This window comes from Camelina sativa, chromosome 7 (genome assembly GCF_030686135.1).
Source record: "Camelina sativa cultivar CO46 ecotype springtype chromosome 7, ASM3068613v1".
Classification (NCBI taxonomy): domain Eukaryota; kingdom Viridiplantae; phylum Streptophyta; class Magnoliopsida; order Brassicales; family Brassicaceae; genus Camelina; species Camelina sativa.
The window spans coordinates 33,311,690-33,328,408 of NC_141886.1; the positions used below are offsets into that span (position 1 = coordinate 33,311,690).

Sequence of the window (16,719 nt, forward strand, 5' to 3'; positions counted from 1 at the left end):
TTACTTAAATCACAATCGAAAGCTAAGTTTTTTGGTTTTAAGATATTCATTCATATAGCTAATAAATGAAATATTAATGTTAGTAGTTTTCATGGACTTGTTTATATTGTGTCTTGACTCCGAATAAATATGTGTGTGTTCTTTGTTTTTAAATGAGAAATGGCTTATGATGGGGATGAGCTCGATGATGCAAAGCAAAGTGAAGGGAAGAGAAAAATAAAATCAACAAATATGTAGCTTGGATACAGACGTCTGCTACTTGGCTGCATTGTTGTTTCTAGGCTATCAGAAAAGAGACTCAACCTTACAATTTAGGTTAATTTTTATTTTTTCCAAATCAGATTGCTTTTGAAGTCAAAAATCAAGGTTTCAGAAATATTCATAATAAAAGCAAAATCCTTGACAAGCCTTCTGATCTATGAAAGACGATCTCCGGTGAAAATAGCCATCAACTCATGCACAAGCTCCTTGTCATCATGGTTACGCACATACTTGTTTAAGAACTCTTCATTGGTACATACCAAAACAGACGACATTAGAGGGAGTTCACTTTCGAGGAATCCTTTTGACATGAGAGCTTTAATTACGTTACACCTTGGGACAATCCTCTTCTCCATGCTGTATCCAAACATCGCAGGGGTTGTAATCACAGACTTTAGAGGCCAATTCATCTTCTTCACCACAAACTCAGTCTTCTTTGTCACAGTCTCTGCAGATAAAATAAGACATTGAGGAAAGCGCTTGGCTAGTATAACAAACTCATCTCTGCTGAATCCGAGGCAAAGAAATGTGTCAATGGAGTTCAATATCTTCTTCTCTGAAGCACCAACGCATTGCGGAAACTTCTTCATCAGTGAAAGGACCTCGTCTTCGACTAGTCCACACTTCTTCAGGGTCTCAATGCTCCGAACTATCTTCTTCTCCGAGTGATTCAGAAAGCTAGGACACTTCTTGAACATTTCCCATACATCTCCCTCAGAAAAGCCTAACCCTTTACAGAAGTTGACTTTTTCGTCTATTCTTTTGTCGCTGTATCTGTAAACAACCGTAAGAGCTTTGACAAACTTTGGGGAGGTTGGAACAAAACCCATCTCAACAACCTTCTTGAGTGATTCTTCAAAATTTTCTTTTCCACAAACAGGTTGGGCATCAGAGATGAGCAATGAGAATAGAAACCTCTGAGGCACGCCCACCTCTCTCAGAACCAAAACATTTCTGAGTTTATTCCCTTGCCTACTACCCACTGGCAAAGACTGACATAACTTTGCATAATTGGAACTCTTATCCGCTTCTATAATCTCTTTGATGAAACCATAGTATCTGCTTATAGTTTTGGCAACTTTCTTTCCCAAGATTTCAGGAACTGTAGAAACAATCTCAGTGAACTCAGAGCTCGAAGCTCCTCTTGACTGCAAAAACTGAAGCTTTGGAGAAAGTGTTTTCTCAGCATCTAATACAAGCAATGTTGGATAATCCGTAACGATGCTTGAGATCTGAGAATCAGTGAACCCATGACTTCTAAAAAGACTCAGAACTGAATCAGCATTGCCCTTGTCCTCGAAACTGACTCTCCTTGAGATCGATTCAGCTGTTTTTCTAGTAAAACCCAATGAATCAACGAGGTAAGAGGCTGTAAAGTTCTTACCTTTACGACCATCTCTAAGGCTCGCATTAGCAGCAGTAGCAACAGAGGAGAAGGAACTGGAAAAAGAAGATGCCTTTTGCACTGAAAAACTCAAATGACACCATTTCTGCAACTTTTTGCCATGGAGTATCAGAGAATACATGATGACCAAAGACGAATTCAAAAATTACCTAAAGACGCAGAAGAGCAGGAAGAACAGAACCCAACAAATCCCAATAGTTTAGAAGCGATTTCTACCCAACGATCAGTTTCAAATCGAGAAGACGAGCCGCGTGGATAGTGAAGTGAAGGTAGAGCGATTCACTCATCGATCAGTTGCAGATAAAAAAAAGAAAAAAGCAGAGATTTTTAGGGTTGAGGCAAAACCCCTCTTTTAATTTTGATTTTGAAATTGTTGTCGAATACAACCCGAAAATAATACGGTTCGGTTCGGTTATAGACAAATTCGATTATTGTTGCCTAAGTTGAACCAAAATTCTTTAGAACACTTATACTTTAGAAACTCGAATAAAGTTGGTTAAATTGGATAAATTTGGTTAGTTCGATTAAAGGATAAATTGGATAAATCGGTTCGGATCCAGAGACATTTGTCTCTCTCTCAGAAAACACAAAGTCCATCAGGCGTCAAGCTAGCATTCAGTGGAACCTTGACTTTAAAAAAGGAAAGAGGTGTAACCTGTTACAAGGCAGTCTTTAGAATGTAACCAGCTGTTATGAGTTTATTGCCAACTGATAACTCACCTGAGGTGTTCACATACGAGCTGCCTTTTGTGGCTTCCATTTTCTGATGATTCATATAGTGACTGAAACGACTGAACAGGGCATCAGAAACAAATTTTACTCAAGTTGTGTTGCAGGAGGACTGAGAAATAAACTCCGAGTGTATGCACTAGCCTTTTAAACACACGAGAGTGTCTTCCTCTGACCAGCAAAAACTCCTCGAAACGTCATACTATGATCAGTCGTCGAGAGCCACTAGGTCCATCAGCAAAATTCAGTGAATAAATGCATATTCAAAAGCATTGTTAACAAAAAGAAACACACACTGGCGAAACATGATATGTGATTTCAAAAATTACACTCAAGATATATCAAGAAAGGACGATAAGTTCATCAAACAGAATATAAGAAACAGTACAAATATTCACACATACCTCCCAGATGAACAAGGTCACTTAAAATTCAGAACAGAAATGATTTAGAAAAACAAAATTAGCATATATATCATTTGGATTCACATGTCCCCATCAGCTATGGCTGCATTGTTGTTTCTAGACTACTAACCTGAGAGTTATCGGAGAAGGAATTCAAAACTTACAATTCTAAAATAAATAACCTGAGAGATTCTTCAAAATTTTCTTTTCCACAGACAGTGCTGCTACTACAGATGAGCAAGGGGAGTAAGAACCACTGAAGCACGCCCGGTTCTCTCAGAACAGATAAATTTCTGACTTTATTGCATACAGAAGGAAACATGTTGGATCCGGGTAAGATTGAGATAGTGAAAGCCTAAATGGTTTCAGGTACTCAAAAAGCAAAAGCTTTTCCTCTGCTTCACTGATAAATCAAAAACTAACAGAAAGAACAACAATCTCTAACGTTGCTCATTGTTCTACTTGTAGAGGTGGTCATTGAGTGAAACTCGATTCCTGGTGAAGATAGCGATTAACGCAGGCACGAGCTGCTTGTCATTATGTATCATCACATACTTGTTTAAGAAAGCTTGATCAGTAGTCATCAACACTGAATACATTGCAGGCAGTTCAGTTCTGATAAACCCTTTGGACATAAGAGCTTTAATTACATTACACCTTGGTACAATCCTCTTCTCCATGCTTAATCCAAGTACATGTGGGTATGAAACCACAACCTTTAGTGGCCATTTCATATTCTTCACCAGAAACTCAGTCTTGTTCTTCACCGACTGTGCAGAACATCCAATGCACTGAGGAAAAAGCTTGACCATCAACGTAAACTCATCTGTGGTGAATCCTAGGTCTAGAAATGTATCAATAGAGTTCCCTATCTTCTTCTCCGAGAATCCAAGAAACATTGGATACTTCTTGAATATTACCCATACATCTCCCATAGAAAGGCCTAACCTTTTATAGTCATTTACTTTTTCTTTTATCCTTTGGTCACTGAATCCTTTAATAATGCCCAGAGCATCGATGAATTTTGAGGTGGTCGGTTTAAAACCCATGTCAACAACTTTCTTGGGGGACTCTTCAAATCTTTCTTTTCCACAGACAAGTCCATAATCAGAGATGAGCACTGAGAATAACAACTTGTGAGGCATGCCCAAGTCTCTCAAAACCGATAAAATTTCTGATCTTATTCTCCTGCTTACTACCCTTGAGCAAATAAAGAGATGACTTTTCCAACTTGGGAATCGTTTCCGCTTGTACAATGTCTTTGACGAACTCATAGTATATACTGATAGCTTTTGCTTCTTTCACTGCCAAGATTTTAGGAACAGTAGAAACAATCTGAGTGAGCTCAGAGCTTGAAGCTCCTCCTCTGGACTGCAAAAACTGAAGCTTGGGACCAAGTGACTTCTCAGCATCTAGTACAAGCAATGTTGGATAACCCGTAACGATGCTGGAGATCTGAGAATCTGTGAACCCATAGCTTCTCAAAAGACTCAGAACAGAATCAGGATCCCCCTTGTTCTCGAAACTGACTTTCCTAGAAATCGATTCAGCGAGCTTTTTAGATAAACCAAGTGAAGTAACGAGGTAAGAGACTGTAAAGTTCTTTCCTTTACGACCATCTCGTGAACTCACATCGTTAGCAATAGCAGAGGAGGAGAAGTAATTTGAAAAAGAAGATCCTTTTCCAAAACGATTCACTGAAACCCTCAAATTATGCCATTTCTGCAACTGGACCAACCCTTTTCCATGGAGAATCAGAAAATACATTACAAAGACAATGCAAAATTGAAAATCTCCACCCCAATTTTGTTAGCCTTGAAGCTTTTCGCTTTGCTGTTCCGGCGTTTCCTCTGTGTGAACTGCTTGCCGAATCCAAGTTATGGAGCTGAACTGCGTGTCGGCAAAATAGAAGCGCATGTTCAATCAAACCAAACCGGATGATATTGAGTATTGACCATCCGGTTTAGTCGACTCTTTCGATTTGTTGCTAACTTCGTCGACCTTTGTTTGGAGAAAATGTCCAAAAGTTTCTTTTTACGTCATTTATGCTTCACGCAAACAAATTATATACAATCGTTCAAAGCTATCTTTTTTTCTTTTTCTAGACGAAATTGAGTTAAGGTTTCTAAACTAGATTCAATCCTACATGTAGTAGTTGAGTGACTGGTTACTTTTAGATCCACCTTCCCCGTATAGTTCATTCCATTGTTGAAGCGCTGTCATGTTCGCAGACACTGATGAGACGCTCACACTCACCTGATTCAACACCATCGATAACAGTTACATTTCTCTGAAAGCCAGAGACAGATATGAAAGAAAGAAAGAAAGAAAGAAAGAAAGAAAAAATCACAAGTAAAAAAGTCATACGAGGTCAACTGCGTATTTGAAATCCTCCATGTTCAAAGCTCGGATATCAGGACTTCCACTTCGAGCTGGAGGAACTCTGCCTTCGGCCAGAGCAGAATCTCGCTCCTACCGCCAAATCCCATCATTAAGCATATTTTTACTATATAGAGAAATTTTGGGCAACATAAATTTAGTCTTTGTTCAACACAAAGACGACTTACAGTTTTTTCCATCTCCAATATCTCCATGATTGGACGGTGGGCAGCAGTAACACATAGATTCTGCACGCACCAAAAGAGCATGTAACATGGAAATACATGAGCATTACTTTGCATTTCTTATCATTTTGACAGACCATAACAAAGCTAAAGGAGTTACCTTAAGATCGCTTCCAGAATATCCATCAGTCATACTAGCAACTCCATCAATATCCAAATCAGGGGACAAGACTTCTTTTGCGAGAATAACCTTTAATATCTTTGCTCTATCCAGAGCATCTGGTAGTCCCACCATCAACCTGCACAAAAAGTCAATACCATAAACTTTTCACGACATGTCAATTTGACAGAAAGCTTAGTCCCTCAAGGAAGCTATTTATATATTACCTACGAGGCAACCTTCTAATGACAGCCTCATCAAGGTCAAAAGGTCTGTTTGTGGCTGCAAGAACCAGAACACGTTCCGTTTCGTTTGTCGTCAGACCGTCCCAATGTATCATGAACTCCCCCGGGTTTTGGCTTCGGCCTATCATGCTGTCCAGCTACAAGATAGTAAAATATTGGAACTCTGTCAGTGTCAGTAATCTGATTACAAGCAAAACCCGTCCAGGCATTGACCATGAGAAATTACCTCGTCGAAAAAGATAATGCTAGGGGAAATTCTACTAGCCATCGCGAAGACAGCTTTGACATAACTCACACCCTTACCAAACCACTGCAATATTGAGAAGAACACAAGTTTGAACAAGAGATTCTGTGTATAAATTGGTACAATTTGGTAGAGTCCAACTTTTGAAGGATATTCTGTTACCCTTGACATTGAGATGTTAATGAAGTTAGCACCAGCTTCCGTTGCCACTGCCTTTGCAAGCATGGTCTTTCCAGTTCCAGGAGGTCCAAATAAGAAAACTCCTCTACAAGGCTGAACACAGAGAAGTACAGAAGCAGACTGATTAGGACTCCACCAATGCATAACTTTAACAACTAAATTATAGAAAATTTCTTTTTTTAGGAAAGCCAAATTATCAGCTAGGACATAGTAAAAAGCCTATGCCCATGTATACTGGCACACACAAATCAAAAGGTCCACAAAACTTATGAACATGTATACTGGCACACACAAATCAAAAGGTGATCCCTTCATAGATCTGTGATTAATTCAAGGCAGGACATAGTAAAACATTATTGGATTTACTAAAACCTAATGCGGATAAGATAACCACCTTTGTTAATTGCCCCTTGCGGAAAAGTTTAGGCCGTTGTAAAGGAAGCATAACCAATTTCTTTAAAGTGTCTTTGACATTCTCAAGTGCCCCAATGTCATCAAATGTAACACCAATGTCCCTGGGAGAAATAACATCACTAAAAAGCCTCTTTACAAACTCATTTTCTGTCATAATGTCCTGAAAGCAACACAAGAAAGTAACAGTGAAAATATGTAAACACCAATTCAATTTCCAAGAAGATTTGCTAACCTCGAGAGACTTCTGCGGGTTGTTAGATTCATTTAGAAGATCCTGTAAGAGTTCTATTCCAAACTTTAAGCTGCAAGGATCCAAAATTCATACTCAATACTGAAACAGAATACTGAAACAGATAAGTAATGTACAGGGACAAGCTGCCAATTACCTATCAAGAGACAAAGTAACTCTAACATCTGGATCAGCATCAGGATTACGCTTTATATGGTCACTAAGAGCCCATCCAATGATCTTTTCTGCACCTGATGCAGATATCCAAAGTCAACTTTTTCGAAAAGCATTCCATTGTCAACTCTGGTCATCATGCCGAACAAAGGGAGAGCCATACTGTCTCTTTGAAGTGTAAGATCCTTTATGCACAGCGTCTCAATGCCTTCACACTCTATACCAAATCGTCCCAACACCTAAATCGAGATGCAATTATAAAGTCGTATTAAAGCTTCTGTAATGCCCCTGTTTTAAAACAGGAAATGGAATTGTGCCATGTGAAAAGCAGATAATCTTGTATTGTACACCAGAGAAAAAGTAACATATTCTAGAAAGTATACTATCAACGATTTATTTTCGAGTGAGTTGAGATTCAAGCAATCAAGTTTTGAAAATAGAGGAATGATAAGAGTTATAGACTTTAATGATGGTTTTGCCTCCACAATCACGTCTAACAGCCAAAATGCCACAGATGTAATTTAGCTTTAATTTTTTGAAGCTAAGTATGCAAATAAGGAATGTAACTAAGAAAATCAAAGATTTCTCACTGAGATTGAAAATTTGAAATCCTTGATTTTCAATCTGACTCATCATATTTAAAACTTATTCCGTGTCTAAAAATGCTGCCATGATCTTTTTTTCTAATTACACACTACATCCAAGAATACAGCAAAAAGTATACCGATACCATATATTCAGATTTCAGATGAAAGACATACCATGCGCAATTGACTGGAATTTGCCTTTATTTTCAAAGCCTCAGCATCACGATCCAACTGACACTTCCAGGTTGTAAGAAGATCCTCATCCTGGTAATAATTAGCTCCATCATGTTTAAGATTTTTTGAATGCTTACGTCTACAAGAATAGAGTAACAGACCTGTGGCATGTAAATAGTAACTTTATTTTCAAAGAGATTCGTTAGAAGTTTCGTTGCCGTTGGGACTTCCTTTTCTTGCTCATGTTGTCGTCCAATATCCTGAGAATATTAAGCAAAAGTAACATTAGTCCCACTCTAGAAGAAACGGGATACCCTCCGTATCAAATATGTTAAAGGCTTGATTCAACATGCAGAACTGAAAACCGGCTAGAAAACAGAACTGATAACAGTCTAAACTCGCAGTTACAACAGGAGCACATTACGTTTTCCCACTGCACTAGACACCAGAATAAATTACGCAGTATAGTCAAAAGGTTAAATATTAGAAGTCTACTTCAACCACTAAAACACTGAAACACGGAAATGCAGAATGCTCTAAAAAAAAAATGTAGCAATGATAACTTTTTACGAAATGAGCTCAAGGCATGCAACTGAAGAAAAAGCATCTCATAGTAACTACCTTCTCCTTGCGATTATCAGAGTGCGTCTGTGAATCGATCACAATTACGTTATCTGGGATATCTTCAAGTTTGCTTTTGAATGCAGAGCAAAAATCGGAATTTCCAACAACAAATTTCTCAGCATCTTACAAAAATAGAATGACCGGACAAGTTCCGCTCTCATCATGGACAACCTGGAAACAGACGAAGATATAAGCATATAGAAAGTATTAGACGAAGAAAAAAATCATTACTTTGCAACTGAAAAGTACCTCAAACAATTTGTCAACAAGTAATTCATCTAGATCCTCGGAACCCGAGCTCTCGAACTGAAGATTAGTAGCTATTAAAAAGACAGATGAAACAGTGTGTGAGACAAGAGCTGCTGAGGACCAGTAACCAGTGCACTACTGAACATGACGTAGACGTACCACTGCAGAAGTACCCATGTCCCATTTCACACAGGTCACCAAGAGTAACTCCATCGTACTGGATTCTCAAATCTAACACCCACTTTAGCTTTAGGATTCTCATCAAATACTAAAATTACTTTCCCTCTAATCCCAGAAGGTGGTCCCCTGAATAATATCAAGTAAAGTGAATATAAATTTGTAAAAAGATCTACAAATTTAGATAAAACTATAAGATAGGAAATAGATTTTGCGAAAGATATATACTTCTTGGATGTAAATAGAAGTAATTCATCATAAATTATTTACATTTTCTAATAAATGAAGATACTTTCTTCGTAAGACCCAAAAAATATAATATTCATACTATATAGAAGCAGCTGCCTCAATCAGAACTATCAGAAGAAGCAAACCTTGAGGTAGGTAGCCCCCGACACCGACTCATTGCTGAAGAATCTTACCCTGTCACCTGCAAGTGTTTTTTCACAATGAAGTATCAGAAACCCAGAAATCTAAGTATACTGAAGAACATTATTTTGTTGCAAACAATATAAAGGGGCATGCCTTTCTTCAAAGTATAATAAAGGGGCATGCCTTTCTTCAAAGTATAATTCACTGGATTTCCAAATGAACAAGGTAAAGTCTTAGGCTTTGAGTCTGGACCAGAAGAAGCAGCAGGAGAAGGGCTAGATGAATCTCCATCACCTGTTGACAAAGCCAATTTCTTCCCTCCATCAATGAGCTCTAAACTCTGCCTGGGAAGCTTACATGACTTTTTAGAAGCAGGTCCATCCATCAGTGACTTAAATTCCTCAGCAGTCATAGCCTGCAGGAGATTGCAGAGCAGATGCACCAGGAATTACTCGTAGTTAGGAAAACAGACAAATAAGTGTAAATGCAAAAACTTTCCTCTAATAAACTAACAAGCATATCATCATACATATCTCTAATCAACAATAAATATTTCACAATATCTTACCCCCAAAATTGGATGGCTGTCAAATATTAGCAATTTCGCCTTGAAGTGATTGGCAAGTGCTTTAACCAATATCTCTTGGTATATTTCAGACCCTGAAACAATTCCAACCAAAAAGAGAAAATGATATTGCCGCCTAAAAGAAGTACAGGAACCACATAAGCAAGATACACCACAAACCTGCAGGACCAGAAAGCAATATCCTTGGGTTCAAAGTGGTGAAGTCGGAGGCATATTGGGCATATCCTTTATTCTTCTTTTTGAGATGTATATGTGAAACAGCTAGTAAAGCATTCTTTGTACTCTCACTGTGATAATAAAGCAGAAAGACCTTAGTCAGCATTCACCAAACATAGAACAGTACCCATGCAAAGCCCAAAATACCAAAGACAAGAAAAAAAAATGATTTGTGTGAAAGACTCCGAAGGGAAGGACAGGGCGCTCATATTTTCTAACTTTAATACTTCAGGAAGGGAATTCAAAGTTATGACAATTCAAAGTTCATAGAAAGAAATGCACATATCTTAAATCTGTAAAAATACCTCAAATAATAAGGAAATTCATCCAGTGAAAATTCCAATCTTTCGCAGTCTACAATACCAGCTTGAATATATTTCTTGAATCTTGCAGCTAGTTGTGAAGCCCTAGTCACCTCGTTTCTCTCCTCTAATATCTGATACCAGCTAGTTGTTAATATAATGCTAATTATTGTTGATGACGCCAGGGTCCAAGGGAGTAATTACCTCCATTTTGGAATCTTGGTTATGGCCGTCTGCAGCTTTATTACTTTGATTGTTATCAGCCATGCCGTCAAATTCAAGCTTTGCGCCTTCTTGGACCCCACAAGTACCCAGAGTGAAGCACGATCTAAAAATGTAAAAGTTTGGATTCTGAAAAATTCACAAGTAAGCTCCTCAATTTTTCAGGCAGAATAAAAAAGCATCAAACATATTGAATCCATAGAGAGAGAGAGAGAGAGAGAGAGGTTAAAATCAAACTTGTGCGGACTGTGATAGCAATCGACACCACGGGGTCTTAAAGACACAATCTTGATATGTCCATCCGTCAAAAGAAGCATACGGCGTCGGTGCTGAGTCTAGTTATAAGAGATAAACAAAATCCAAAACAATCAAACAAATCAAAGATGAATTGAAAATTTCAATTTCAAAGATTGAGTGAAGACGGACGGACCGTGGCGTGGTTTCGCCGCCTCAATCGTGGCGTCTCCCGCGGTTGATGTTGAGGTTTCTTCATCTTCCAACTGAAACGAAGAATAATATCCCCAAAATTCGCCCAAATTCTCAAAACCAGAACGGAAGAAGTTAAAGGTCTCCGGATCAGAAAACCTTTGGGCGTTTGGATGAAAGAGATTCATCGTCGGAAGAAGCTGTATCGCTGTTACCGGAGATAGGTTCACTCCGCCGCGGTTCTACATCTTTCGATTGTAGCAGTTGCGGCGATTCTTTGAGAATCAATGCGACAGAGATGAATTGTTGTGAATTGTGAGAAGAGTATTATTTTATTGGACTTTGTGAGTGATGCAGAACCGAGCGTGTGAGTTTCTCACGTGTGAAAATGGCAACGTGTAAGGATGGCGAATCGACACTTGGCATTATTGGATTGGAGGATCAAAAATGGCCGTTAGAAGCTTTATGAGCAAGTCTTGGCTCATTTTTTCTGACAAATATATATATATTCACTAATTTAAAGCAACGCAAGGACAATGATATTTCTCTCTTAGTTCGTCAAAGCTTTGATGATTACGTTGAAGTATTCCCATGAATTCACCAGCTTCTGCAGAAACGATGTAGCCTCCAGGTTGAAAGATAGTAAAACAGCAGCAACTAGAACCACACAACAGCAATGACTACTGTACCTTTGAGGCAGCCACTTCCACGGGAGAGTCTTTCCGAGATCACTTTGCAGGACTTGTAAGCTTCTTTGTAAAGAGAACCATTGGCTTCTCCTCCTTCGGTGATGGCTTTTTCCTTCTGATAAGCATCATTCACAGGTAGGTTAGGTCAGAGATGAAATTACAAACTGAGTGGAGTGTGAAATAATTAAGTTATCTTACAAGAGTACCATCGGCATGAAGCTCAACATAGTTCTACTGAGAGTGAGTTTATCACTCGGAGATGATGATAGTTTGAGGTAATGATCCTTCCATTCGCCTACAAGCCTTTTAAGAAGAGCACCACTAGCTTCTTTATTCGTATAATAAAGCCTTTCCCAGAGCTTGCAGCAATCTACATTTTCCGTCAAAGACCAGATAGCGATTGTTGTAGCTTCCTTGGCTAAAGGAGGGTTTCCTGTAAATAACAACGGTATACACTAGTTGGAGAGGAGAGAGAGAGAACAAGAAGAAAAACTCAAGGTGTACCATTAGTTACGAATACCTTCTTCCCCAGCTAATTTCAAAGAAAGAGTGAACATTTGTTCAGTGACTTGTTTCATTAATTTGCTTCCTCGTATACCGGCAAGAGCCACATCCTTCAACAAGGGATAAATTGCTTCAAACCTCTCTGTAGCCTGTGTATATATAGATCACATGCTTAGTGATCAGAATCGACAAAACGCATCAAGGTTTTGTACATAATAAAAAACTGATTACCTTTACTCTTGCGGAAGAAACAGGGAAAGTAAGCCTTAGCAAGATCTCAAATGAAGGAGGTGGAATCACCCGTGGTGATCTCTCTGCAACAGATCCATTTACAAGTATAGCCCGAGCTTTTGGATTCGACAAAATTCTGACAAGATCAGATCATTGTTACATATATTGTATATAGGCAAAAGGAGAATGATCACTAAGGAAACTCACTTCTTAACCAACTGCATGATGAGATCTGTTGACTGAGGAGAGTAGGTACCGACTAGTGGTAACAAGTTACGCACCCATGAAAACAAGCCTACAGCTAAATCATATCGGGAGGCCTGTCCACATTTTTACAGTTGAATAAATATAAAAATATATAGATGACAAAAAAAAAAACACAAATCACATAAAAGGGGGAACGAACGAACCTGAGCCATCATCCAAACTATAAAGGGAAGCTTGTCCTGTCCCCGATACTTACGCCTATCCCTCATAGCCGGCAATACAATAGCCAAAGCTTTAGGCTTCTTACGCAATACCATTGCTAATGCAACAAATATTGCTACCTTTTTAAGTTGTTAAAAACACAGTATAATGGAGAGTTATAATTAATTCAAGCATTAGACATATATATATATAGGTGAAAAAGGAAGAAATTTTCGATAGTTTTGCCAACCTTAGATTTGGATTTAGGAGGAGGTTGTTGTTGCGCAGCATCAATCTCCCCACCAGCGCCTTTGGGATGATCTGCTTGTTGTTGTTTGGCTTCTTCCAAACAAGTGAGAATATGATTAGACGCCCACATTACAAAGGCAGCGAGTGTCGTAATACAGACTTGTTTGATCCAATCCGCTGATGTTTTGTAGACAGGACGAGGAACCTGAGATAATGGAACCTGTTTTACATATTTTAAACAAAAAAATCAGCTTCTTCATCACGACGATTTCAAAAAAAAAAAAAAAAAAAAAAAAGAGAGGTCCTCCTCCTCACATGGATGAGATGGATCAGCTTGGGGAAAGTAGAGTCGTTGAACATGTTGGCCCATGGAAATTGCACATCGGAAAGTGTTATCCCAAGGTACTCGACAAATTTCAGTAGCTGTTCCTCCGGTTCAAACCAATGCAATTTCTACTAAACAAGTAACAGACAAACAGGTTTAGTTTGATATTTTTGTCGATCGATTTAGAGATCAGAAAACAAAACGTTCACATGGCTTAAATTTACCGATAAATCGACAAGGTTAGCCGCAAGATCTGAAGGATCGATCTTTGCGACAGCTTCGGGAAAAGACACTTTCGGCTTCCTCTCCTCCTCCATCTTCTTGTTCGCTTGTTTCACAGATTCGATCGGATCCATAAGCTTTTCTTAAGTTCTAAGTCTTCTTACTAGAGAATTGATGCAGAGAGGATTGAAGATTATATATATATATCTCAAACTACGAAATTGCCTAAATCTCAAAAGAAGCAGAAGAGAAGGAAGAACACAGTAGTAATTGGGGATGGATGGGGAGATAGATAACAACAACAAAAAAAAAAAACGAGATTTTTAGGGTTTTTAGGCCCTTTAAGGCGCAATATCCTAATTTCGAAATTGAATTGTGCTAAACATTTGTAAACTGGTTCTATTTACAAACCGGTCTTCGTTTATTCCAATCCAATTGAACCGGCCTCACATTTTGTAAAAAGAGAGGGTTATGAAACGTAACGTTTCTGAAACCTCTTATTAAAATTCGGTCTGAAGGACTGAGTTGGAAGGGTTGTTCCCATGAGCTTTATGCAGGACAACAAGGTTAGAGTTTCTCGTTCTAGGAAAAGACAGCGGCCAACAAGTAGAATAGCAAGCAGCTGCAACAGTAGTTGAGGCATGAACTCCCAACTTCCCCAGACCAACTTACATGAGTTCACTTTTGATCAATCCTTTTGGGCATAAGAGCTTTGATAACATTACAGCTTGGTACATTTCTCTTCTTCATGTGGGTTCTAAGTACCACTGGACTTGAAACCAGAGTCTGAAAAAGAAAAAGGAAAAAAGAATTGGTTGGAAGATCATACTAGCGGCATGAGACAAGAAATTAGAAGAAAAAAAAAGGAGATTTATTATTTCAAAAGATTAGAATCAAAATACATACTAAATAAATCAAAACACTGAAGAAAACAAAAGATTCTACTGGAGATCAGGTCTCTATTGATTGACAAGTCTACATTTTTATTCGCTCGTGAAACTCTAAAATTGGCCACAAAAGGTCAAGATTTGGTTACTTATCACCGAACCCTAAGTTGTGATGGTTGCACCAACAGTCCCAAGCTCATTTAGCATATATCCTTTGGTCTTAATTTATGGCTGTGAATGCCAATGCGCTTGGTATTGTTGGTGAACAACCACAACTTTTGACTCATTGTTTCCATTGAGAGTGAGAATAACCTCTATGTATGTCTTATGAACATTTATATAGGGATTTCTTAAATATAAAATTTTTATTAGAATAATAATAAATAGAAACAGAAGTAAAGAAGACAAAATAAAATAAAAAGTTTTTTTGAAACGAAACGTAATGTTTTTGTCTTCTTGTCTAATAAAGCATTTATATTGGTATTTCTAAAGTCGAAATTCTTAATTAAATAAATAATAAATGAAACCAAAAATAAAAAATAGAAAGAAAAAGGCTTCTGAAACGTAACCGTTCTGAAACAATTAAACGTAAAAGAAAAAAATAAAAACATGTCTGAAACGTAACGTTTCTGAAACAACGTTTCTGGAACAACGTTTCTAAAACTTCCTATTAAAATAATAATATATAAGTAAAAGTAAAAGAGAGAAAGAAGAACATTTCTGAAACGAGAAACGTTCATGAGATTCAATTCACATTTTTCATGAAATGAGTAACGTTTATGAGATTCAATTCACATATGTCAATCAACTATCAATTAAATAATTAAAATTTATATAATTAAAATCCTGATTTTTTTATTTTTGAGAAACTCTTTAAGAGTTTATGCGGATGGTAGTGCTTTAACAAAATTAAAGTTACAACTAGTCCTAAGATTTCAGTTTGGTTCGGTTATTTTGTTTGGTTTGGTCAAAACGTGAAAGCATGTTTGGCAATGTAGCTTTTAAACCAAACTATTCTACAATTTTATTCACTCGTGAAATCCTAAAATTGGCCACAAGAGCTAAAGATTTGGTTCATTATCACCGAATCCTAAATTGTGATGGTTGCACCAACAGTTCCAAACGCATTTGGTAAAGATCTTCAGTCTTAATTTATTGCTATTGAATGTCAATGCGCTTGGTATTGTTGGTGAACAACCACAACTTTGGATTCATTATTTCCATCGAGAATGAGAATAACATATATGTATAGTTGTCTTATGAACATTTACATAGAGATTTTTTAAATATAAACTCTTTATTAGAATAATAATAAATAGAAACAAAAGTAAAGTAGACAAAATAAAATAAAAAAAAACGTTTTTTCAAACGAAATATAACGTTTCTGATACTGTTTATTAAAATAATAATAAATAGAAGTAAAAGTAGAAGAGAGAAGGAGAAACATTTTTAAAATGAAATTGTTCTGAGTTGAGTAAACGTTTCTAAAACGTGAAAACTGAATTTACATTTGTCATTCAGCTGTTATTTCAATTATTAAATAAATAATAAAAATTATAATATAATTAAAATATTAATATTCTGCATTTTGAGAAACTCTAGTTTCTTCGGTTTGATTTATTCCGTTTAGTTTGGTTAATTCGACTAATTTCGATTTTGTAATGTTGGTCGCCAAAAACAACCGAAACATTTAATGGTTGATTCGGTTATTTTGACTTTTGCCAAAACTGAACCAAATTTCATTGTAAGCACATACTGAAAACAAACACTTGATGGGTTCAGATGGGGAAGCAGGTTCATGGAAGAGTTCACAGTTTCAAATACAAAGAAGAGAGAAGAGAGAAGAAAGAAGAAAGAAGAAACTAGGGTTTACGAGCAATCCCTAATTACAAAGTACCAAACTGCGCGATTCATGTTTCAGACTCAATTTAGTAACACGATGTGAGTTGTGGGCTTCAGTCATTTCTCTTATTGGTCCAGTTAGAATAATATGGGCCTGTCTCTACACAAAAGCCCATTCCAGCTTTATTGCTCGACGGAAGCGTTTTTGTGTTACAAATATAAAAAGTAAACTATAATATAAAAGGGTTCTAAATTTTGATTATGTCAAACACGACTCATTAACAATAACACAGATCGTGCCATAACCATTCTCCCTGTCCTTCGACTACTAATTTTAAGTAATTAATCTTTGATTAAGATATGTTTTCAGTATATAAAAAGACACTATGCTTTTAAAATCTTTAATGGAGCTAACTAA

The 16,719-nt window shown here is 37.3% G+C and overlaps 3 protein-coding genes and 2 pseudogenes across 12 annotated transcripts; all 5 read right to left on the reverse strand.

Annotated features, from left to right (window-relative positions):
* Positions 1-200: 200 nt before the first annotated feature.
* On the reverse strand, positions 201-4,583 carry LOC104703811 (uncharacterized). Its single transcript, XM_010419884.3, has 3 exons — positions 2,964-4,583; positions 2,387-2,620; positions 201-2,296 (listed from the first exon to the last, which is right to left on the reverse strand). The coding sequence occupies exon 3, from the start codon at positions 1,785-1,787 to the stop codon at positions 417-419; it is 1,371 nt and encodes a 456-aa protein (XP_010418186.1). The 5' UTR covers positions 1,788-2,296; positions 2,387-2,620; positions 2,964-4,583; the 3' UTR covers positions 201-416.
* LOC109125694 (uncharacterized) lies at positions 2,692-4,566 on the reverse strand (annotated as a pseudogene).
* A 233-nt stretch (positions 4,584-4,816) lies between the features above and the next one.
* LOC104703814 (outer mitochondrial transmembrane helix translocase-like) lies at positions 4,817-8,898 on the reverse strand. Of its 4 annotated transcripts, none has more exons than XM_087457587.1 (16): positions 8,803-8,898; positions 8,644-8,714; positions 8,392-8,565; positions 7,932-8,030; positions 7,771-7,860; positions 7,173-7,248; positions 6,993-7,086; positions 6,839-6,908; positions 6,587-6,766; positions 6,175-6,285; positions 5,995-6,078; positions 5,751-5,905; positions 5,524-5,662; positions 5,367-5,426; positions 5,167-5,271; positions 4,817-5,055 (listed from the first exon to the last, which is right to left on the reverse strand). In XM_087457587.1, the coding sequence occupies exons 4-16, from the start codon at positions 7,938-7,940 to the stop codon at positions 4,942-4,944; spliced, it is 1,287 nt and encodes a 428-aa protein (XP_087313713.1). In that variant the 5' UTR covers positions 7,941-8,030; positions 8,392-8,565; positions 8,644-8,714; positions 8,803-8,898; the 3' UTR covers positions 4,817-4,941. The 4 variants fall into 4 exon arrangements, with proteins under 4 accessions (XP_087313713.1, XP_087313716.1, XP_087313715.1 ...); XM_087457590.1 differs by having other exon boundaries at positions 6,587-6,707; positions 7,173-7,297; positions 8,803-8,881; XM_087457589.1 differs by having other exon boundaries at positions 6,587-6,707; positions 8,803-8,871.
* Positions 8,899-8,921: 23 nt separating this feature from the next.
* LOC147941980 (uncharacterized) lies at positions 8,922-11,281 on the reverse strand. Of its 6 annotated transcripts, none has more exons than XM_087457595.1 (10): positions 10,949-11,281; positions 10,756-10,853; positions 10,501-10,647; positions 10,300-10,430; positions 9,938-10,065; positions 9,761-9,852; positions 9,487-9,607; positions 9,376-9,396; positions 9,195-9,250; positions 8,922-8,949 (listed from the first exon to the last, which is right to left on the reverse strand). In XM_087457595.1, exons 1-10 carry the CDS (start codon positions 11,130-11,132, stop codon positions 8,929-8,931), a joined length of 999 nt encoding a protein of 332 aa, XP_087313721.1. In that variant the 5' UTR covers positions 11,133-11,281; the 3' UTR covers positions 8,922-8,928. The 6 variants fall into 6 exon arrangements, with proteins under 6 accessions (XP_087313721.1, XP_087313720.1, XP_087313722.1 ...); XM_087457594.1 differs by having other exon boundaries at positions 9,346-9,396; XM_087457596.1 differs by having other exon boundaries at positions 9,346-9,607; positions 10,949-11,018; positions 11,104-11,243.
* A 96-nt stretch (positions 11,282-11,377) lies between these two features.
* On the reverse strand, positions 11,378-14,768 carry LOC104703813 (uncharacterized; annotated as a pseudogene). The gene is made up of 10 exons (XR_015561476.1): positions 14,479-14,768; positions 13,575-14,358; positions 13,341-13,478; positions 13,027-13,245; positions 12,779-12,916; positions 12,576-12,688; positions 12,369-12,504; positions 12,154-12,286; positions 11,840-12,066; positions 11,378-11,748 (listed from the first exon to the last, which is right to left on the reverse strand). The product of XR_015561476.1 is annotated as an uncharacterized LOC104703813 (transcript).
* Positions 14,769-16,719: the final 1,951 nt, after the last annotated feature.